Source organism: Macaca fascicularis, chromosome 14 (assembly GCF_037993035.2).
Source record: "Macaca fascicularis isolate 582-1 chromosome 14, T2T-MFA8v1.1".
NCBI classification, from domain to species: Eukaryota; Metazoa; Chordata; class Mammalia; order Primates; family Cercopithecidae; genus Macaca; species Macaca fascicularis.
Genome location: NC_088388.1, coordinates 87,528,588 through 87,553,710, shown reverse-complemented (window position 1 = coordinate 87,553,710; position 25,123 = coordinate 87,528,588). Strand labels below are relative to the sequence as shown.

Here is a 25,123-nt window from a genome sequence, read left to right as displayed (position 1 = left end):
ATTCATAAATGTGATAATGTGATTAAATTGATTGATTTGTGAATGCTGGATTTATGGAAATGAAAAGTTATGCACATTGAAGACATCACAGTAAAGTGGTTTTGCACAAGCTTTGGCATTTGACAGGCTAGATTTATATCCTGGCTCTGCCACTTAATAGCTCTATGACACTGGACAAATTGCTTAAACTCTCTTTCTTCACTTTCTTCAGTTGTAAATTTAGGATAATATTAAATGCCTAGCAGATAGAAATCTTATGAAAAGAACATGGAATAGTACCTATGAAGCATTTAACATAGTGTTAAGTCAGCTTGGGCTGCCATAAGAAAATAACATAGACACAGTGGTTTAAACAACATTTTATTTTTCACAGGGCTGGAGGCTGGAAGCCTGAGATCAGGATGTGAATATAGTTGGATTCTGGTGAGGTCTTATTTGCCGACTTATAGATAGCCTACTTCTTGCTATGTGCACACTTGGCAGAAAGGGAGAGAAATTCAAGGCATGAATCAAATTTTTTTCATGTCTTCTTTATCAAGTCACTGGTATCTCTTCTTTTAAGGACATCAACCCTGTCATGAACAGGCTACCCTCATTATCTCATCTAAACCTAATTACTTCCCAAAACCTCATCTCCAAATACCATCACACTTGGAATTAGAGTTTCTTCAACATATTGGGGGTATTTGAGGGGACATAATTTAGTCCATAATACATAGTCTCTGTCATTTAGTAAAACTCAATAAATTACAACATTATTAGGCATATTTCTTCTGCACTTTTTTCTAGCAATTTCACAGAGCCAAGAATAAAAGAATGTAAATCTAAGAAAGAATTCAACCAAAAATTACATTGTATGGAGAAATGAAACTCAAATAAATGGAAGTCAGAAATCTCTATGAGTCACAGTGGAGAGGTTTGTGCATTTATAAACTAAGTGCAAACTCTTATTGCCAGAAGGTTTCCGATTAGACTGCTTTATATATTCTGCTTTAATTGGCATGTTTTACATCTGTGAAATTCTAACAAAATATAAAAGCAACATTTAAGAATGTTTTATGATCTAAAACCTCTTATCTATACTATAGCTATGTAATCCATGGCATTATACAAAGCTGTGTTTAGCAGTAGTGCTTCTCTGCCATTTTCTGTCTCTGTGACCTTAGGCAAGTTGTGAAATCTCTCTATATTTGGTGTAACCTGTAAAGGCTGCTCTCAATTTGGTGTAACCTGTAAAGGCTGCTCTCAATTTACAAAATTGTTGGAAGAATTGTCCAAGAAGCATGTCTGTGAAAGTTTAGTGTGAGGTAATCTGGCAAAAATAAAATAAAATAAAATAAAATAAAATAAAATAAGCTAGTCATTTAAAACGTGCTCTGTATATGTGACATTTCTTAGAGCTCACTGCCTGTTACCTCTGAATTCTACCTGGAATTTTTGTGTTTTGCCTAGACTATGGCACAGGAGAAATCATCATAGCTTTCTCCTTTGACCCAAGCTACAAATTCTCTCTTCTTTTCTAGAGTTTGGATTTGTGTTATTGCTCTTTGTTTGCTTGGTTTTTTGTTGTTTTTATTTTCATTTCTTTTTCAACTCTTATTTTAGAATTAGGGGTACGTGCACACATTTGTTACAAAGGTATATTACATGATGTTGAGGTTTGGGGTATGGTTAGACCCATCACCCAGGAAGTGAGCACAGTACCCAACAGGTAGTTCTTCAGCCCTTGCCCCCCTCCCTCTCTCTCCAATTAAACATTCCCTCTAGGTTACAGCATCTTAAGAGTAAATTGCATGGCCTTTTCAGGCCCACAATTCTATACGATAATGTTGGTACGATGCTAGTGCTTAACAATTTTTAATATGAATGTCAAATTGTGACCCATGAAGAAGAAAATCCACCCAATACTTCTTTTCTAAGGACTTTTCCTTAGAAAAATTACTCTTTGTGTAACAATTTGGCTAGATTCCAGGATACTTACTGGGCCACCTGTGATAGAGTGCAGAGGTACTATGGATTCAAAGTCAGGGACACTGGTATAGCCTTTTCTCTCTTTCCTCATACACTCTTGCTATGGAAGTAAGTTGAAGTAGGGCATATTCTTATCTGGAGGCAAGCCTGGCCATTTTGTTCCCTGTTCTCTGAGTGAGGTAGAAATCCTGGCTCTCTGGATCTTTGGCACCCTTGAGTTCTTTAGCCTGTTCCCTGTAGAGCTGCCAAATCTTACTAGTGTAAGATTTGCATCTGAGGCTGAGGAATAGATCCCTTTGATATAAAATTTAGGTTTACTTCATTCCAAATGACCATGGTTTGAATAATAAAGCATTTTAATTTCACATATGAGGTACGGTCATTGTTTGGCAAGACTGTATCACATAAGTAAACCTCATGCAAAACAGTAGCTATAGTTTTATACAATTCTGTATTCCTAGATCCCCTAGCAATAACACCATCTTAGTTGTATCAATATCTTACCTCTGTTTCTAATACAGGGGAAAATTAAGTCTGAAACATAGTAAATAACTTCAAAGAGTTTTTTTTTAAATCCTGAATAACCAGGTATTATTGAATATCACATGGAAAAATTTAGAAAGCAAAACTGATGTTTTAATTGATTGTCTAAGAAGCACATAGCAAATTTTCTGCAATAAGGGTTCCCTTGATGCCTGAATTTTTAATTTTTATTCTTTACAGTTAGGGTCTTGCTGTGTTGCCCAGGCTGAAATGCAGTGGTGCCATCATAGCTCACTGCCACCTCAAACTGCTGGGCTCAAGAGATCCTCCCATCTTAGTCCCCCAAAGCACTGGGATTAGAGGCATAAGAAACCATACCCAGCCTGAAATTTTTAGTTTCTTATTTCAGTTTCCCTCTTGTCATTGTTCCTTCCTCCCATGTTTCTCATTCTCTTTGGAGTACGTACATAAGTACGTCCATAAGGCATGGCCCAGGGTTTTCTCTTATCCTCTCAGGCAATATTTAACTAAGCTTATTCAGCAGACAAGAGAGGGAAGAAAATTCATCTGGTGATTCTTTCTCTATACAGAATTACTAGATTCAAATAGTCACAGATAATTGGAAGGTATTCTCCCTTGTGAAATCAGGTTCCAGGGTGCGAGGCATATGCTATTCCAGATCAGGAGAAGCCAGTAGTGAACTGAATTTGACGTTTGCATTTTCTTTCTTAAATAATTTGGCTCAGGAAAACTTTTGGTCCATGGTTTGACTTTAATATAAAGTTAAATAATTTAATTCTCTTGGACTGTAGGCCTTCATACAAGCCCATCAAACACTGAAGAGAGCCAAGCCACTCATTATTATAAAAATCAATAGTTGAATTGGAACTTAAATAATTAGTAAATATGTATCCAGTTGATTGCAGGTTGCTTTTCCAAACAACATTTTGACTCATGCCAGTGGTTTCGTTGCGATCACTAAAAACCAATTTTAGTTTGACTTTTTTAAGACAAATAAATGACATAAACAGTATTGGTTTAAAGAATATTGCCCACCCCCACCACCCGGATGTACTGGTAGCTAGAAGACCAAGTTTGGAAAGCTGGCCCAGGTCCATAGGCTTCCAGGAAGCAGGAAACCGCTTTTAGCAATTTGGCCAGAGTATGACTACATTTGCACCCTATCACGAACATGATTGCAAATAAATACTGATCATTCTTTTGCTTTACTTAGCTTTCTCCAGATTCCTGGAATACAGCTGCCAATTTACTGAGCCTGGGTTACATTCCCATTGCTTGGCAGTCAAGTAAAAGGAACACAGGGGAATAAAACCTACTTCAGTTTCCCAAATGAAAAAATAATACAGTTTTCCATAATCTAGGTAAAATAAGAGGTCCATCAAAATTAGAAAAGCGATTTGTATTTTATGCAGCCCAATCATGAAGATTTCTATAGCTTAATTTGATAATTGAGGACAATATAAGTGGTCTCAGGCTGGGCACGGTGGCTCATGCCTGTCATGCCAGCATTTTGGGAGGCTGAGGCGGGCAGGTCACCTGAGGTCAGGAGTTCGAGACCAGACTGGCCAACATAGTGAAACCCTGTCTCTACTAAAAATATGAAAAATTAGCCAGGCATGGTGGTGGGCACCATAATCCCACCTACTCAGGAGGCTGAGGCAGGAGAATCGCTTGAACCTGGGAGGCGGAGGTTGCAGTAAGCTGAGATTGCGCCATTGCACTCCACGCTGGGTGACAAGAGTGAAACTCTGTCTTGAAAAAATAAAAAATAAGTGGTCTTATTATCATCATTATCATAATTAACACTTAACAAGCAGTTGCTTGCTAGGTTCTATTCTTATCCACACTTTCCATATACTATCTCATTTTATGCTCCCATCAAATTTTATGACACAATTACTATTAGTGTCCTTTTAACAAAAATCCAGTAATGTTTAGAGAGAGTAGATAACTTGCCCAGGATTATCTAATTAAACTAAAGAGTTTCTGAACAGCAAAAGAAACTACCATCAGAGTAAACAGGCAACCTACAGAATGGGAGAAATTTTTACAATCCACCCATCTAACAAAGGGGTAATATCCAGAATCTACAAAGAACTTAAACAAATTTACAAGAAAAAATCAAACAACCCCATCAAAAAGTGGGCAAAGGATATGAACAGACACTTCTCAAAAGAAGACATTTATGCAGCCAACAGTCACATGAAAAAATGCTCATCATCACTGGCCATCAGAGAAATGCAAATCAAAACCACAATGAGATACCATCTCACACCAGTTAGAATGGTAATCATTAAAAAGTCAGGAAAAAACAGGTGCTGGAGAGGATGTGGAGAAATAGGAATGCTTTTACACTGTTGGTGACAGTGTAAACTAGTTCAACCATTGTGAAAGACAGTGTGGCGATTCCTCAAGGATCTAGAACTAGAAATACTATTTGACCCAGCCATCCCATTACTGGGCATATACCCAAAGGATTATAAATCATGCTGCTATAAAGACACATGCACATGTATGTTTATAACATCACTATTCACAATAGCAAAGACTTGCAACCAGCCCAAATGTCCATCAATAATAGACTGGATTAAGAAAATGTGGCACATATGTATACCATGGAATACTATGCAGCCATAAAAAAGGATGAGTTCACGTCCTTTGTAGGCACATGGATGAAGCTAAAAACCATCATTCTGAGCAAACTATCACAAGGACAGAAAACCAAACACTGCATGTTCTCACTCATAGGTGGGAACTGAACAATGAGAACACTTGGACACAGGGTGGGGAACATCACACACTGGGGTCTGTTGTGGGGTGGGGGGAGGGGGGAGGGATAGCATTAGGAGATATGCCTAATGTAAATGACGAGTTAACCAGTACAGCACAGCAACATGGCACATGTATACATATGTAACAAACCTGCACGTTGTGCACATGTACCCTAGAACTTAAAGTATAATAATAATAAATCATTAAAAGAAATTTAAAAAAAAATGTAATAGATTTTCTTGAATACAAATAAATAAATAAAGCTTGCCCAGGGTTACACAACTAGTAAGTGGAAAAATAGTTTCAAACCTAGGTTATATGACTCCAAATAAGCTAAACCATATGCATATGCATGAGACTAATTCCTCTACTGCAATTTTATGGATATTAGGACACACTAGATTCTTAAGAAATATTTACTGCAATCTCTGTTAACTGGAAAACCCTGGCACACAGTTGGTGTTCAATACATACTCATTGAATAAATAAATGCATATATATCAGGTTTTGATTAAAAGATCAGATGTCAGAAGGCAGGTGTCTGCCGCCCCCACCCCTTCCTCGTAGCTCCCTCCAGCATGCAGCTCTTGAGCTATGTACTGAGCTGTGTGATCCCATAAATCAAAGGAATTCAAGTCTGGGTTATAGTGAAATAAATGTGTATTCATAATGGTAAGGTGGATAGTGTATTTAAGCAATTTCTTATCTTTGTTACTTCTTTTTAAACATGATAATAATTTAGAAAATGTTCCTTTTAGGTATACTGCAGAAGTTTAGGTATACTGAAGATGACATAGTCGAAAGAGTCAGACTGAACTGTGTTTGAAATTCTCCCCAACTATGTTTTAGTTTTATGTCATTTAACATTTTATTCTAACTCTTGGAGCTCAAATGTTGTCATCTAAGCAAGGGTAGAAAATGATGCTTAGCTTATGTGTTTGCTGTGAGGGCTACATGAGGTCATAAGTGTAAAGTACCTAAAATGTAGCACCTGTGGGATACTTTCCTCTCCTATCTCTTCTTTAGTGGCTACCTTTGAAATATTTCAGAGTAAAATGGCTTATAGAAAATAATTATTGTCATGGTTGAAAATAACATTGTGATTTTAAAGGAATATCTATACCTTACAAAATTTGTACCATTGGTACAATAGCCACTACACTCAGAAGAGGGAGCTTCATAAAATACTTTTTGATAAAAATGATTCAATATTAGACATTTTATACAGATCTACTTTCTACCCTAATCAAATCTCTTGTATTAGAGATGATGATTAATCTCCCACGTGTGCAATTTGTGAACTATGCGTTTTCTGGTTCAATTCTTTGTAGAAGGTTTACATACTGCAATGTAATTCGTTTTTGCAATTTTCTACTTCATTTCAATTACAGTGCTTATTATAAGAGATGGAATTCTCATTTAGCATGCTCATTATTTTTAATTAGAAATAAAATCTTAAAGGAACTTACATTTTTTGCATCTCATTGTCGGAAGCATAAACTCTAGAACACTGTGTGAATAAATAAGCACAGTAATTCTCAAATTTTCAAAGATGGAGTATGTTAATTATAGAAATATACTAATAGTGATCTTGTGTATGTAAATTGTACTAGATGTATAATAACAACAGCAAGTTTCTAATTATTTGGTACCTGTTGTGGGGTCATAACTTCCATATGTATTGTCTCTAATTCTCACAACTCTAAAAGAAAGTATTATTTTCCTTCTTTTCAAAGTGAAGGAGCCCTGAAAAAAGAATCATTTTCAATTCTACCTGGGAAACGCTATCAAGGATTCATCGTACAGTGACCACTAGATTGTATTTTATTTTATTTTATTTTATTTTATTTATTTATTTATTTATTTATTTATTTGAGACGGAGTCTTGCTCTGTAGCCCTGGCTGGAGCGCAGTGGCCGGATCTCAGCTCACTGCAAGCTCCGCCTCCCAGGTTTTACGCCATTCTCCTGCCTCAGCCTCCGGAGTAGCTGGGACTACAGGCGCCTGCCAAGACGCCCGGCTAGTTTTTTGTATTTTTAGTAGAGACGGGGTTTCACGGTGTTAGCCAGGATGGTCTCGATCTCCTGACCTCGTGATCCGCCCGTCTCGGCCTCCCAAAGTGCTGGGATTACAGGCTTGAGCCACCGCGCCCGGCCTTAGATTGTATTTTAACGTATGACAAAAAGCTAATTGGAAAAAAATGGGAAAGCCACATCTTCAGAAACATTACAAAACACAGTTAAAATATAACTCATGGAAAAGAATGGTGGCGATGAAGATCGATAGGGCCAAGTGGGAAAAGTCTGGTCTAGGAGTTTGGTCTTAGTATAGCAAGAAGACTTTAATGCTATGGTTTTTGCCACACAATCTTTTAAATAATATCATAACCATTAGCCCTCATGCCCCTGTGGAATTCTCCTTTCATTTACATACCATCTGGAAGTTCTGCAAAATACTGTAATGTGAATGAGAGATATGGTATCTAAAATAACAGAGTCGTCAGAGGGCTGCCAACCGGCTGTTCATGGTGAATCATTGAAATGTAAAATTTGGTGTTCTGCGCGGAGAAGTGTGTGCAATCCCTGTGGAATTTTTCAAGCTCCCTGAAGAAGCCTCTTGTTTCTGTGGCTGCTGTGTTCATTTGCATTTCAATATGAGCATTCAGAGGTCACCTGCCTGTATTTCGGGCACAATTATAAACGGGAGATGCTGCAAATATTCGGAACTGGTGTCTCTACCGGCATGTGGATACAGCTCTGGGTTTCCAGTATTGCCATGCTGCCTGACAAAGAATAGGCAGTGTAGTGTTAGGCACAGGATGAATGATTTATGTGATGTCATCAGTTACTCCAGCCCTTTCATAGAATATTTTTTCTTCCCTAGAACACTAGTCACCGCCTAAGCCCTAAATCAAGAGCTAGTCATTTGTTTTATTAAACTTGATCTGCTTTCCGCGCTACCTACAGAGGGGTCCATACGGCATTGTTCTGGATTCCCGTCGTAACTTAAAGGGAAACTTTCACGATGTCCAGAGCCCTTGATGTCCTGCAAATGAAGGAGGAGGATGTTCTTAAGTTCCTTGCGGCAGGAACCCACTTAGGTGGCACTAATCTTGACTTCCAGATGGAACAGTACATCTATAAAAGTGATGGCATCTACATCATAAATCTGAAGAGGACTTGGGAGAAGCTTCTGCTGGCGGCTCGTGCCATTGTTGCCATTGAAAACCCTGCTGACGTCAGTGTTATATCCTCCAGGAAAACTGGCCAGAGGGCCGTGCTGAAGTTTGCTGCTGCCACTGGAGCCACTCCAATTGCTGGCCGCTTCACTCCTGGAACCTTCACTAACCAGATCCAGGCAGCCTTCCAGGAGCTACGGCTTCTTGTGGTTACTGACCCCAGGGCTGACCACCAGCCTCTCACAGAGGCATCTTATGTTAACCTACCTACCACTGCTCTGTGTAACACAGATTCTGTGCTATGTGGACATTGCCATCCCATGCAACAACAAGGGAGCTCACTCAGTGGGTTTGATGTAGTGGATGCTGGCTTGGGAAGTTTTGTGCATGCATGGCACCATTTCCCATGAACACCCGTGGGAGGTCATGCCTGATCTCTACTTCTACAGAGATCCTGAAGAGATTGAAAAAGAAGAGCAGGCTGCTGCTGAAAACGCAGTGACCAAGGAGGAATTTCAGGGTGAATGGACTGCTCCAGCTCCTGAGATCACTACTACTCAGCCTGAGGTTTCAGACTGGTCTGAAGGTGTGCAGGTGCCCTCTGTGCCTATTCAGCAGTTCCCTACTGAAGACTGGAGTGCTCAGCCTGCCACAGAAGATTGGTCTGCAGTTCCCATTGCTCAGGCCACTGAATGGGTAGGAGCAACAACTGAATGGTCTTAAGCTGTTCTTGCACGGGCTCTTAAGCAACATGGAAAAATGGTTGATGGAAAATAAACATCAGTTTCTATGCACCTTCATTTCTCTGTTGGGCCCACTTTCTGTTAGATTCCATATAGTAAGTCTATTCCACCTTCAACCATCATAAGTATGATCCACTGTTATATTACTGACAATGTTGAACAGTGTTCTGGGTGCTGGAAATACAATGATAAACAAGATCAATGTGTGTCTGATCCATATAGGGCTGATTTTCTACTCTGAAGTAATCTCTGAATCCCATGATATGTTTAGAGGCTTTTGCACAGAATAGGCATTTAGCAAATGCAAAATGAAGAAATGGATTGCCTAGTCTAAGCCATGGTGTTAAAAACTATGGAAGATCCAAGATAAACATGACAAATGTTAGCCTTCAGGGAGTTCCTACTCTGTGGTGGGCACAGACAAGCACATAGAAAATTCTAATGCATGGCAGAGAGTATTGTGTGTTGTAATAGAGATATAAACACATTTCTGTGGGAGCATATAATGACAAAAGATTAATTCTGGCTTGGAGGGATGTCCTGCCCTTCTGTCACAGCAGAAAAAAATATGGTATCATCCACTGTGCATAACTGAAATCCATTTGCCATATGCATAAAGAATGAGTAGATTCACAAAATAAATGAGAGTAGGGAGAATTTGATTTACTGCAGTTTTCTTTTTCATTGCAATGTTATAGTATGTTATCCAATGGTATTTTCCAGATTTTATAATCATCTTCCAAGAAAATACTTGGATCCCTTCCCTTATATCTTCCTTCCTTTTACTATCCTTCCCTTACTAATCGGTACAGAAGAAACCGTGAGGACAATCTGAAAGTATTTTAGTACCTAGAATAAGAACTAACACAAAGAATTAACTCAAGATTTTTTTAAAAAAATAAACTGCTGCTTGTTTTATTACTCTACGGTCATGAGTTAATTTGCCAAAATCATTCTTAAACAATGGTTCCTTAGCCTCACATAATGAAAAGAACACTATTCAAGAAATTAGGAGGCAAGTATTCTGAGGCTAGCTTCTACTAACTAAAGGTATGACTTTAGGTAAGTCCTCTTGGTCTTATTTTCCTTATCTGTAATATTAGTTTATTGGACCAAATTAGAAGGTCACAATCTTGGATGAGACAGGGTCCAGAGCATTTGCCATGTGAGAAAATGGAGCCAGTGTTGTCACATCTTCTGATTATCAAGAGAATCCACAAAGCTAGATATTAATGTGAAATTTCCATAAAACGGCATTTAGGCCAAATAAAACATATCTAAAGGCCAAATTCAGCCCAAGGGCTTCCTTTCTTCAGCTTGTAGAATAGATGTCCTCTGAAATCTCTTGTATCTCAGATATTCTTTGATTCTGCACTGTTAAGACAGTCTGATTTTCCTTTGTTTAACAGCTACTAGGCTTCAAAGTTCTGGTTTCCCAGATGAATTAAAGAACATGTTTTGAGGCCCTGTAAAGTTAAATTATAATCACAGATTGGAGAGTTGTAGTTTCTGCTAATCCTCTTGGAGGCTTCTGATTTGTTTAAACAATGTGAAAATTAGGAATGAATGTTAAGTGGTCTAACTCAAGGATCTAGTTTAGAATAAAGAAAAAAAGAAGGAAGAGCAGCCCTTTCCTGCTTCCATTTCCTCTCTACATGCTGCTGTGAGGCCGATCTAGCCAGAGAGTACCTGGTAAGACTGCTTGGTACAGAACCTCATGGCTAGGTTAATCCTGGCTCACAGCAGACCCTAAAAAATAATCATTGAACGAAGTAAATACTACTGAATGAAGTCCTGTTCTTTGGTGGACTATCATGCCAACTAATTAACATATCTACCATTACTGGATAAGAAAAGAACTTTGAATAAAACAAAGCATTTTATTATGTACATTTAAGACTTTAAAGTTTGCCTAATAAGATGAAACTCCTTTGGTCCCCACAAGCTTCTACCACTGAGCTCATACCTTATATGGTGAATTTTTTTTTTTTTTTTTTTTTTTTTGAGGACACAGATTCATCTTACTTATGTTTCTGTCAGCAGCGTCCAGCACAGTGTCTGACATGCAGTAAGTACTCAATAAATGTCTTTTTAATCAATGACTTAATCTCTGAATGAGTCAACTAATAAATTATTTAATGAGCCAGAATTTCTCTCTAGGGTCAAAGCAGCAAGAACAAAGAATTGAATATAACTCAATGAGTTCTACTAAATCATTAAAGAAAGATGGTATCAACAGTCTGAATTTAGAAATGAAGCCAGAATATTAGTAAAAGTTTCTGGGCTCTTTACATCACTCCCAAATAATTGTATACAGTTGCCATATTCTGGACAGTTGAAATATAATGTTATGAAATTTTGGGTGCTCTTTAAATCTAATGGAGAATACTGTTTCTTGTTTGTTTGTTTGTTTGTTAAGTATAGGCAAACAACCTCATTAGTCTGTAAGTTCCCACTTACCTTCTTATGCTGCACCTTCAACTCTCAGTTTTCAAAGCCTTTGCAGTGCTATCAAAGTTTATCAAACATACGCCTCATCGAGTGGTCAGTCTTTAGCCCTGGGCATTGTTCCATCCCATAGTTTAGTTCTCAAAAGGTTGGTATGCTGACCAGAGTCAAATCAATGCCTGTACAACTTAGGGGGAAACTAAGAATTCATACTCAATGCTATAGAACCACTTCCTTAGCACTCTCCGCCTCCCTGCCCTTACTGTCTCCCTGTCCCACTCCAGGTTCCAGCCTCTCCCACCCACCTCCTGGTCCTCCGGCTAGAGATCTGAGACTTTAATTTTCACCTCTGCCTCTCACTTTCTGTTCCTAAGATCACCCTGCCATGGGAACCAAGTGGGGAAAGGCTAGAGAAAGGAACAAACCAACAGAGAATTTCTCCCCACACACACACACACACTCTTGGGATATAGTTCCTTTGGTCACAGAGAAGGGTTTCCATCCTTAGATTTAAAAGCATCCACCCAGACACTTTTGCCTTTGCCACCACCACTTGCTATCACCTTGCCAGGGTTACCTGGGGGCTTGAATAGAAGAAAACAAAAATACAACTTTCTCCACTCTCTCTGGTTTGTAGGGTGCCATTTTCTATTCCTCAGATTGGAAATAAAGAACTTTTCTTGGAGCTTTTTCTGCTTGCATCTGGTGCACACTTCCATGATTTGGCTGCTTTTGAGTCTAAATCTGAAGATATTAGGGAAAAAAATCCAAGAAACTCATGCATGATTCAGTGATGTTTTGAGTTCTGTTATTTTTCCCCAATCCACTTATTACTACTTATTTTTCAGAGTTTTCAACTAGCTTCTCCAGCTCCGTCCAGGATTTTTAGCTGTGTTCAGTGGGAGAATCAGAGTGTGCTTACTCCATCTTGATTGGACCAAAATTTTTCCCATGTAGTTTTATTAGATGGTAAAAATACATGAGATTGCTTGATGGGATTGTCTGGTCCACCTAACAGATCCTGCTGTAAATTGGCATTGCTATGTTTAGTTTTATTTAAACAAGTGCTGTTCTACAAAGGAATGCTTTCTGTCTGGTAAACTGACTTGACGATCTGAGAATGAGACTTGTTATTTGATCACACTCCTTGAGGCATCCTGTCATCCCTTTGGCCTCATTCATGTACTTAACATATATTAATAGAGCCAATTGTGTGTCAGGTGCTATGCTAGGCACAAGGGCTACATCTGTGAAAAACACAGAATCTTTGTCTCTGGGGAGTCCACAGTGTCCTGGAAATCAGTGACAGATCACTACCAATGTCACAAGACAGCAAAACTGAGCCTTAGATCCAGGTTAGAGATAGTTATGTAAACAGGCAATTTTTGTATTGAATGTTTAATATATGATAAAAGTCAGTACCAGTATTATAGGGAAACAGAACAGAATCATAATTACGTATTAGTGATTTCTCACTTCTCAATTAATGACACTCTAATCTGTCTACTTACTTAACTGAATACTTGGACTCATCCTTCATTATTTTTCCTAACACTCCACATCCTATCTTTTAGTACATTCTATTCTCTATGCTTTCGAAATATATTCAGAATCCTTCCCTAGACTAAGCTACCATAATCTCTTAGCATTCTGTCACAGTATTTCCTGCGTTTCCCCATTTTCCCACTCTTGTTCTATTTTCCATGCAGCAAAGTAAAAAAAAAAAAAATTAATGAAAATCAGATAGCAATGTTTCTCTGGTTAAAAAAAAAAAAAAAACACTCCGAAGCACTACCTCATCCAACCCCCTTCCTCTCTTGCCTCATATCCTACTTATCTTCCCCTTATTATGCTTCAGCATTTCTTTTATTCCTCAAAGAACATATTAGGCATATTTGCACTTGCTAATGCCTCTGGCAACATACTTCTCCCAGATCTTTATATTTTGAATGTGAAGAAATAAATCATATTAACAAAACTTGGGTTAGGGATGAGGTAACATAAATCAATTTATTTTATCAAATGCTTTGTTAGTATAAACTTGTTTAAGTATCATCTAAATTTGCTAGATACCATTTTTAAAACCATCTTTTTCAGGCACAGAGAGGTTAACTAACTTGCTAGCAACAGTGAACAGAAGAAAATGGCAGAACTATGGTTATAACCTTCTGTCTACTTCCAGAATCTGTGCTCTTATATGCTATGCTCTGCTGTTCTTAATAGTTGAGAGGCATTCTCTACACAAAGTGCGATGTCGTCTTGCACATTCACCCCCTTCAGCCATGTGTGGAATTATGGGGGGAGTGGAGATAGATGGGGACCTAAACCTACAGAGATAAGAGGCAAGAGAATTCCCCAATTTACCAATATATTCACCACATCTATAATCTTGAGACTAATGTATTAACAAATGTCTCTTGTAAATATGGATACCAACCACCCCGTCCCCAATTTAAAAAAAAATCTAAGCTTGCCAGCTATTCACAGTAACTTTGATTTTTTTTTTTTTTTTTTTTTTTTTTTTAGTTTCTTAATCTATAGTGGAAATAGCCCCTAGCTCATTGAGTTTTATGAGATTAAAGCATTTTGTGAAGTCCTGATTTTGTTAGCACACATTTCAATGGAGCTCTCTCAGCTACCTGAAGAAGGTGAAAGGTCAGCCATGTGCTTCTTTCTCTGGTGGAGGAAGAAGGCTGGAAAGTAGGTGAAATGGCACAGGCAGAATTTAAACTTGGATTTCTATGAACTGAACTCCTGATGCCTCATGAATGCTAAAACTAATTATGATTTCTTTCTGCAAAATATATAAGCATCAAAATGACTTAATAAGAAATTAATTACAAAAGTTAAACTTCTATTTGTTCTCTTCTGGTATTTTGTTGGTTTTCCAATTATTGTTTTATTATTATTATTATTATTATTATTATTATTATTATTTTGATGGGGAGGAATCTGCAATCACTTAGGCCTTTGGGTGATTAGGAAAAAATAGTCACCAGGGACTTCTACAAGATCCTAATGCCACTCAAATAGGCCAGTTTTTTCCAGATGCTCAATAATAACAAATGATTTAACAAACTGTGAACAAACATGTGCATCCGTCAGGTTTTAAGCTCTTGCTTTGATCGGCCCCTTCTGTACATATCTGGGCCCAGGTCTTGGGCAGTGCTAGCAGGCATTATCTGAGAGAACAGACGCATGGAACTATATAGAAAAAATTCAATATTGTTACCATTTGTTTTCCCTAAGTTTATCTCTTATTTAGAATAATTTTTTAAAAGGTGATACAGGGATTTCTTCTTTCCAAAGAATAACAATATAGTATAACAAGAAAACTAGTCATGACATTAGAAGTTTCTGTCTACTTTTGAGTTTTACTCTCTGAGTGACCATAGGAAATCGACTTCATTTGTCTACAGCTCAGTTTCTTTATATATACAGTGTTGATAATTTCTGCTGTCCATGTCTATTTTGCAGTGTTGAGGCACATAACAGATAAATGCAAAATTATGCTGAAAAGTGCCAAACAAATGCAAATTATCAATATTTTCCCCATTCAATTCAATAAACAGTATAGTAACCATGCCCTAAACACTGTGATTTAATTTACAAATTAAAAAGGCTCAGATTTGCCTTTGTGCCAGTTGCTGTCTATTGTGGACAAGGCATAAATAAAAATCAGGAAAAAAAAGCTAAACGGTGATTGCCTGAGAGTCTAATGGGTATCACATCAGGTGAGACCTTTCACTTCCTTTTATACTCTAAAGTCTTGACCAGAAATATATAGTTACTAAAGGTTATTATGATTTACATTTTGATATAGTTACTACTTATGAAGCATCTTGTGCCAGGCTCTGTGTGAGATACTTATGAGTTTTCTATAACATTTAATTCTCATATCATCCTTGTAAAATGAGGGTCATCATTTAGCAGATGATTAAACTGAATGTTAAGTAACTAAGTAACCTGTCCAAGTCACAGAGCCAGGAAGACACAGAACAGGATTCAAACATAGATCTCCATACCCTGTTCATAAGAGAGAAAAACAAAAGAATGAGACTCAAACCAGCACCTTTTATAACAGTCAGAAAAACATGTACTGCTGTACTCTGATAGTGGCTGGGAGGCTGAGTTGCAGAACATGGCTTAGGGTCAAGGTAAAGCACCTAAGTGTGGCCTCAGAGATTGCCACTGAATACCCAGTCTTCTGGAAATAGAATCAATTAAGTGAGTAAACTCTTCTTTACTTAGCATGTTAAATAGGGAAAGGTAGGTATAAGACTGACCTAGGAAATGAATGATTCCAACTCTGCTCCCCTAAAGTATTCCCACAATTCTATAATAAGGAATATAGAGTGTCAGAGAGAGGTCTAGAGAAAATGATCCAGAGTTCAAAGTGCAACTTAATTTTAATATCTGCAATCATGGTGGTCTTCATGAAGGAAGTGTTCTTGGATCCTTTAAAAATGGTTAGCAGCTAATAGCACAATAACAGGATCAAATTCTCACATATCAATTTATATCCTGAGTGTAAATGGGCTAATGTCCCCACTTCAAAGGCATAAAATGGCAAGTTGGATAGAGAAGCAAGACCCAACTGTCTGCTAACTTCAAGAGACCTGTCTCAAGTAAAAAAACCCACAGGCTAAAACTAAAGACATGGAGAAAGATCTATCAGGCAAATGGAAAACAAAAAACTGCAGGGGTAGCTTTTCTTGTATAAAACAGACATTAAACCAACGATAATTTTTAAAAAGACAACATACATATTGTATAATGGTAAGAGTTACAATACAAACAAGAAGACTCAACTATCCTAAATGTATATGTACCCAACATTGGAGTACCCAGATTCATAAAACAGGTTTTTAGATATCTATGAAGAGATTTAGGAAGCTACACAATAATCTTGGGGAACTTCAACACCCGACTGACAATGTCAGATGTATCTTCAGGGCATAAAAGTAATGAAGATATGCTGGACTTAAACTCAACACTTGACCAATTGGAGCTAATTACACATCTACAGAACACTCCATCCAAAACCAACAGAATATATGTTCTTCTCATCTGCACATGGCACATAATTCTAAGATGAGCATGTGCTCAGGAATAAAGCAAGTCCAAGCAAATTCAAAGAAATTGACATCATACCCAACATACCCTTAGACCACAGCAAAATAAAAATTAAAAATCATTACTAAGAAAATCTATCAAAACCATACAGTTACATGGAAATTAAACCATATGCTCCTGAATGACTCTGGGATTAAAAAATGAAATTAAAGCAGAAATCAAAAAATTCTTTGAAACTAATGAAAACAGAGGCATAACATACCAAAATCTTTGGGACAGAGCTAAAGCATTGATAGGAGGAAAGTTTATAGCGCTAAATGCCTACATCAGAAAGTTAGAATCATCTCAAATTAACAACCTAACATCACACCTAGGAAAGGAAGAGGAACTAGAAAAACAAAAGCAAAACAACATCAAAGCTAGGAGAAGATAAGAAATAATCAAAATCAGAACTGAAATGATTGAAATTGAGATGTGAAAATCCATACAAAACATCGATGAACACAAAAGTTTGTTTTTTGAAAGATTAAACAAGATTAATAGGCTGCTAGCTGGGTTAATAAAGAAAAAAAGAGAAGATCCAAATAAACACAATTAGAAATGACAAAGGTGACATTACAACTGACCCCATGGACATACAAAATATCCTCAGAGACTATTATAAACATCACTATGCATACAAACAAGAAAACCTAGGAGAAATAGGTAAATTTCTGAAAACACCCAGACTCTCAAGATTGAACCAGGAAGAAATGAAAATTCTGAACAGATCAATAACAAATTGTGAAATTGAATCAGAAATAAAAAGCCTACCAGCCGAAAAAAGTCCTGGGCCCAATAGAATCAAAGCCAAATTCTACCAGATGTTCAAAGAAGAGCTAGTATCAGTCCTACTAAAATTATTCCAAGGAGGAGATACGCCTCCCTAACTCATTCTACAAAGCCAGCATCATCCTGATATCAAAGCCTGGCAGAGATACAACAATAAAAGAAAACAACAGGCTCATATTCCTGATAAACATATATGCAAAAATCCTCAAAAAATACTAGCAAACAGAATTCAGAAGCACATGAAAATGTTAATTAGCCACCATCAAGTAGGCCTTATTCCTGGGAGTCATGGTTAGTTTAACATATGCAAATCAATAAATATGATTTACCACCACAACAGAAGTAACAAAAACCACATGATCATCTCAACAGATGCAGAAAAAGCCTTCCATAAAATTCAACATCACTTCATGTTAAAAACTCTGAACAAGTTAGGCAACGAAGGAACATACATCAAAATAATAAGAGCCACCTATGACAAATCCACAGCCAACATACTGAACAGGCAAAAGCTGGAAGTATTCCCTCTGAGAATTGGAACAAGACAAGAGTATCCACTCTCTTCATTTGTATTCAATGTAGTACTGGAAGTCCTAGGCAGAACAATCAGGCAAGAGACAGAAATAAAGGGCATCCAAATAGGAAGAGATGAAGTCAAGCTACTTCTCTTTGCAGACGATATGAATCTATACCAAGAAAACCCCATAGATTGCACCAGAAGGCTTCTAGAACTGATAAACAACTTCAGCAAAGTTTCAGGATACAAAATCAATGTACAAAAATCAGCAGCATTTTTATAAACCAATAATGTCCAAGCTCAGAGCAAAATCAAGAACACAATCTCATTTAAAATAGCCAAAAAAGAAAAAAATAATAAGGAATAACTAGGAATACTACTTACCAAGGAAGTGAAAAATCTCTATAAGCATTACAGAACACTGCTGAAAGAAATCAGAGATGACACAAACAAATGGAAAAATATTCTATGCCCATGGTTAGGAAGAATCAATATTGTTAAAATGGCAAAACCACTCAAAGTAATTTACAGATACACTGCTATTCCTACCAAACTTTCATTTTTCACAGAATTAGAAAAATTTATCCTAAAATTTATATAGAACCAAAAAGACCTCAAATCAAGCAAAATGAACAAAGCCAGAGGCATCACACTACCCAACTTGAAACTATACTACAAGACTACAGCAACCAAAACAGCATGGTACTGGTAGAAAAACAAACACATAGGCCAGAGAAACAGAATATAGAACCCAGAAACAAAGCCACATACTTATACTCAACTGATATTCAACAAAGTCAATAACAACAAACAATGGGGAAAGGACTTCCTATCCAATAAATGGTGCTGGGATCACTGGCTATCTGTGTGCAGAAGATTGAAATTGGACTCCTACCAGTCACCATATGCAAAAATTAACTCAAGATGGATTAAAGACTTAAATGTAAGACCTAAAACTATAAAAACCCTAGAAGAAATCCTAAGAAATACCATCCTGAACATTAGCCTTAGCAAAGAATTTATGACTAAATTCCCCAAAGCAATTGCAACAAAAACAAAAATTGATGTATAGGACCTAATTAAGCAAAGGGCTTCTGCACAGCAAAGGAAACTATCAGTGGAGTAAATAGATAACCCACAGAATTGGGGAAAATATTTGTAAACTATGTATCCAACAATGGTCCAATATCCAGAATGTGTAAAGAACTTAAATCAGCAGAAAAAACACAATCCCATTTAAAAATGGGCAAATAATATGAACAGACATGAATCCCACTACTGAGTGTATATGCAAGGGAAAAACATTCATTCTATGAAAAAGACACATCCCCTTATATGTTCATCACAGTGCTGTTCACAATAGCAAATACATAGAATCAACCAAGATGTCCATCAGTGGTGGACTGTATAAAGAATATATGGTACATATACACCGTGAAATACTACACAGCCATAAAAAAGAAAAAAACCATGTCCTTTGCTGCAACATGGATCAAGCTCAAAATTCAAAAACTGAGTGAATTAATGCAGGAATAGAAAACCAAAAACTACATGTTCTCATTTATAAGTGAGAGCTAAACATTGAATACACATGGATATAAATATGGAAATAACAGACACTGGAGACTGTTTGAAGAGGAAGGGTGGTAGGGAGCTATGGTTTGGAAGGCTACCTATCAGGTACTATGGTCACTACCTTGGTGACAGGATCGTTTATACACCAATCCTCAGCAACACAATTTTCGCATGTAACAAACCTGCACATTTACCCCTGAACCTAAATAAAAGTAGGAGGAAGAAAATGGTTGGAACTAGTATTAGTATAGGATTAGGGAGAAAAAGTAAAATAGAAGGGTAGTCTAGAGAAGACAGTTTGTTAATTTAATTCATTCACCAAATATTTATTGGTGGCCAAGTGTGTGCCAGACATTGTTCTAGGCACGGAGTAGAGAACAAAAAAGAAAGTATCAGGGCCGGGCGCGGTGGCTCATGCCTGTAATCCCAGTACTTTGGGAGGCTAAGGAGGGCCAATCATGAGGTCAGGAGATCAAGACCATCCTGGCTAAAATGGTGAAACCTCATCTCTACTAAAAATAAAAAAAAATTTAGCGGGGCATGGTGGCGGGAGCCCCTAGTCCCAGCGCATGAACCCGGGAGGCAGAGCTTGCAGTGAACCAAGATCGCGCCACTGCACTCCAGCCTGGGTGATGGAGCGAGACTCCATGTCAAAACAAAAACAAAAACAAAAACAAACCAACCAAAAAAACTCCCTGTTTTTATAGAGCTTATATTTTAGTGAGTAGTGTTTGAGATAGCCAATAAGCAAGATAATAAGATAAATCTATAAAATACGTTAGGTGTTGGTAAGGTGAAAATAATGTCACAAACGAAGATAGGGAGTATTGGTGGGGGGAGGTAGAGATGCAATTTAGACAGGATATCCAGAGAAGGTCTCACAGAGAGGATGATGCCTGAGTAAAGTCAGAAATTGGGAAGGAAATATGCTCTGCGACTTGTGAAGCAAGCTCACTATGCACTGGTTACCAACTTGTGTGACAGAACATACTCATATGCAAGTTATGTGAAATGGGTTTATTACTTACAGATAGGCAGCAAAAAACATCAGAAGCCTCGCGACTCATTGTGAGCTGCTCCCCCAAGGCTCAGAAAGCTGCCTAGGGTGGATGGAGTCTCAACTGCATGTAACCCACTTGCATAGCAGACAAGGGACCCTGGAAAGCAGCCTGCACTGGGTGTTATATCCTGGGGTCACATGACTTCCTGTGCTAAATCTTTGAAGGACATTCTGTTCTGGTGAGACTGAAACAGAGCCTAGGCTCTTCTAGCCAGTCTCTCTCTACCTCAGTAAATTACATTATCAGACCATCATACAGTTACTGTTGAGAACTACAAGCAAGAAAGGGAGGAAACCCTGGTCAGTCCAAGGCCATTTGGAGAACTGTCCTGCACAAATCTTGTGGGTAGAGCATTCCAGGTAGAAGACTCAGCAATTACAAGGGCTCAGAGGCAGGGGCATGCCTAGCATATTTGAAGATGCGGGAGAAGGTCAGTGTGTCTAGGGTGGAATAATTTATGGGAAGAATATTGAGATTGAGTCAAAGGAAAAGGGGGTGAAATACCACGAGGCAGGCTTCTGTATGTCTTTGAAGGCCATTGCAAGGACTTTGGCTTTTACTTTTAGTAATAAGAAAAAAGTCACTGGGAAGTTTGATCAGAGGATTGTTATGATCTGACTTCTATTTAAGGGAATTATTATGGCTATTGCGCTAAAAACAAGCTGGAGTGCAAGGAAGATGGGCAAAAGGAGAAAGTAGGAAATCAGTTAGAAGACTATTGCTATAATCTCGACAGGAGAGGATACATACTGAGTCTGGTAGAAGTAGATTAGTGCTAAGCAGTCTAATTCCAGATAAATTTTGAAGATAAATAAGAGTTGTGAAGGTATGAAGGAAAAAGAGGAGTCAAAAGTGATTCAAAAGTGTTTGACTTGGCAACTAGAATCATGGAATTTCCAGCAGTGTGAAGTAAAATGTGGAAATATGAATCCAGTCTGTGTGGGGAATGAAATTGTAAGATTTGCCTAGAGTGTAGCCTGGGACCATTGTCTAGTCCTGAGATAGAAGCAGGACTTCCCATCTTATATTATGTCAGAATGAACTATGCCAGTTTCTCTAGGGAGACTCTCTACTGGGGAAATTTAAGGTGTCAGTATTTGGGCCAGCAATCAAGATGGAGATAATAGGCCTCTACAATTTGGGAAGCCATAAAGCACCATACTATCTTTGGAGAGTTGTTGTTGTTGTTTGTTGTTGTTGGGGGGAAAAAAAAAACCTTTCTTAAAGGAAACATTTCTTCCAAAATGATAAGCTCTGGCTTTACCTCAGCATTTTCTTTCACCTTTTTTTTTTTTTTTTTTTTTTTTTACCACACTTTTCCTATATGTCTTAACCCTATTTATTCTACAATCACCAGACCTGGATATAGATTTCACTTCCTAGACACCTTTGCCATAATCGTGGCCTCTACCACAGCCAAGAACAGCCCTACTCCTACAGCCCTTTAAACCTTTCTCCACAATGTAGTCAGAATGGTCTTCCTAAAACAGAAATCTGATCATGTCCCTCCCTAGCTTCAACACTTCAGTGAATCCCAATGCTCCTATGATAAAGTGCAGCAATCTTTTTTTTTTTTTTTTTTTTTTTTTTTTTTTTTTTTTTTTTTTTGAGACTGACTGACTTTCCCTCTTGTTGCCCAGGCTGGAGTGCAATAGTGCCATCTCGGCTCACTGAAACCTGCACCTCCCAGGTTCAAACAATTCTCCTGCCTCAGCCTCCTGAGTACCTGGGATTAAAGGCACCCGGCACCACACAAAGCTAATTTTGTGTTTTTAGTAGAGATGGGGTTTCACCATGTTGGCCAGGCTGTTCTTGAACTCCTGACCTAAAGTGATCCACTCGCCTCGGCCTCCCAAAGCATTGGGATTACAGGCGTGAGCCACTGCGCCTAGCCAAAATGCAGCAATCTTAACATGGCTTAATCATCTCTGCCTTCCTCTACCATTTTAGCTCTCTCCTTTCTCCTACCTCCTACTCTCTGTGCTGGTCCTTGATTTCCTTAAGGTCTCCCAAACATAGCATGCTGTATCTTATCTATTATTCTTTAAAAATGCTTGGACCACTCTTTCTCCCCCTTCATCTGATTGATACTTAGCCTAAAGCTCAGCTTCAGAGAGCTTCCAGGTCTGATTGACTATTCAGTCCTGTCTCAGCCCTTATCAAAACACGTTGTAATTGCCTGCTTAGATAGATGCTCATCTGCCCTCTAGACTTTAAGTAAATGAGAGCAAGAATCACGTCTGTCTTGTTCAGCATGATGTCCCTCACTCGGAGCAAGTTCTAAGCAGTTAGAAATAACAGGCACTAAGTCCATATTTGTCAAATCAATCATCAATAACAAACTTTAGTTCCTGTAGTTCCTTAATTCCCAAGAACCTTCTATTGGAACGGATATATCTCACTCCTTTGGGCCTCTATAGATTTTACCTCCACATGTTTTACAGATTTATTATCTTCTACCTTTCACTGTATTTGCATAATTTATCTCTGTTATTGGACAAGTTTCTTATGTACAAGCTCCATGTTCAAATCTTCTTTTTTTCCCTAGATGATAAATTACACAGCTTTGTGCATATTCTGACTCTAATAAATGTTTACTGAATTAATTAATGAATTAAAGGAGTTTAAATGTTATATTTTATAACTTTCAAATAGGCCAGTTTATAGAGAGCATATGCTTTGAGATTAGAAGTACTGGGTGATAAATCTAAATAGGTAAATTTATATCAATGGTGGAATATCGCCAGGTAAGAGAACATAATAGTTTAGAAACTGGAGGTTTGTTGAGGATTTCTGAACCAAAAAGGTATATTATCACAGCTGATACTAATGAAATGAATCTGTCCTTAAGATACATTTTGTGGTACAGAAATACAATTCTATCCTGCATTCATACTTAGAGTTTGGTTATGGAAGAAAGCGGATCTTGCTACTGTTGGTGATTCAGAACTTTTTTCAGAGTTTTGGAAGAAAAACCTGAATACAGAAGATATTAGTCCCGTTATGTTGGTACTGTTTCTCAGTATTATCCACGGTTCTAACTCTGATAAATTTGTTCCAGTGCATTCTCTAATTACAGGCAACCCATTATTCAGTACCCAGGAATATCGCGAGAGTAGATTTGTATCTCAAAGCTATGCTTAATTTGTTTCCCAACAGGTTCTCTGACTCTGAAAACACATCATGTTCAGGATTCCAAAATGGGATTTGTGATCAACGCCATCTATTCGATGGCCTATGGGCTCCACAACATGCAGATGTCCCTCTGCCCAGGCTATGCAGGACTCTGTGATGCAATGAAGCCAATTGATGGACGGAAACTTTTGGAGTCCCTGATGAAAACCAATTTTACTGGGGTTTCTGGAGATATGATCCTATTCGACGAGAATGGAGACTCTCCAGGAAGGTATTGTTACGATTCTCCTCTAGACAGTAGAGACTGAACAACAGCCAACACTTGATCCTGAAATGTCTCTTTCTCTCCTTTGTGGTTAATCTAGGATTCCTGGTCATGTTTCCCCTTCCCTGACATCCCAAATGAGCAAAGATAGAGAGAGAAGAAGCCCCATTTCCTGTGGCCAGGAAAAAAGCATTGGTGCTGATGTTCAAAATGTGCTTTGGGAATTATCACATTTCAGACACCTAAACTAAGAGACAGGAACCTCACATGATCATAGATAAATAAAAATCATCTCTGTGGTTTCTCTGTACATGCTTGTCATGTTATTCCCTGTATTCGGCTATTTTCTTGTGCAATGGAACTATTCTGAAACAGGAACAATTTGATTTCTGGTAATCCAGAAATGGGGCTGAGGTTCTGTTCTGTTGTTTGCTGTACCTACAGCAAGTGAGTTATACGTCATATTTTATTTTATTATTCTCCAGCTGGATCACTTTCTTCCTTGTTAAGGACTAAATTGTTTTTTTCTCTGAAATTTTACCTTTCATTATTTATAGAGGAACTTGAAGAACATAAACTCATAATTATAGGTCAGCCCCCAGAGAAATCACTAAGTACCAGAACTTACCAGAATTCACATTTATCTTCTACTGCAAATTCTTAAATGACTCGACACAGTCATTTAAGACTTGTAGACACTTTTAATCTATAAGGAATCATGCCATTGAAATGATATTTTGAGTTGTAGCAGGGTTGAGTCTTCACTCAGCCTTGTATCAAAACAATAGGGTCCTTTGGTCTCTCAGTGCTTTTCTAGCAATAGTTCATACTTAACAACTGTGCTTGGAAAGCTGTCTATACACTCTGTTTGTAGTTGACCCTGCCAAGAGGTTTCATAAATCCTCAACAACTCGCACCACATGTGCCCACACATTCTGTCAGCAACCTTGGTTTAGCACACTTCTATATTCTATATTCTAAGATGAGCTGGAGCTTATCCCAAATGCAGCTGTTACTATTTCACATACCAGACTTATAAGTAATAGC

General features: G+C 37.9%; 1 protein-coding gene and 1 pseudogene across 6 annotated transcripts in view; both read left to right on the top strand.

Annotated features, from left to right (window-relative positions):
* Positions 1–25,123, top strand: part of GRM5 (glutamate metabotropic receptor 5) — a 576,324-nt gene that overhangs the window by 450,390 nt on the left and 100,811 nt on the right. For all 6 annotated transcript variants that reach the window (XM_015435594.4, XM_005579310.5, XM_005579312.5 and 3 more), the window contains one exon: positions 23,836–24,082. In XM_015435594.4, the coding sequence (XP_015291080.3) occupies positions 23,836–24,082 (247 nt within the window). The remainder of the gene's footprint in view (positions 1–23,835; positions 24,083–25,123) is intronic.
* Positions 8,194–13,528, top strand: LOC102139403 (small ribosomal subunit protein uS2-like; annotated as a pseudogene).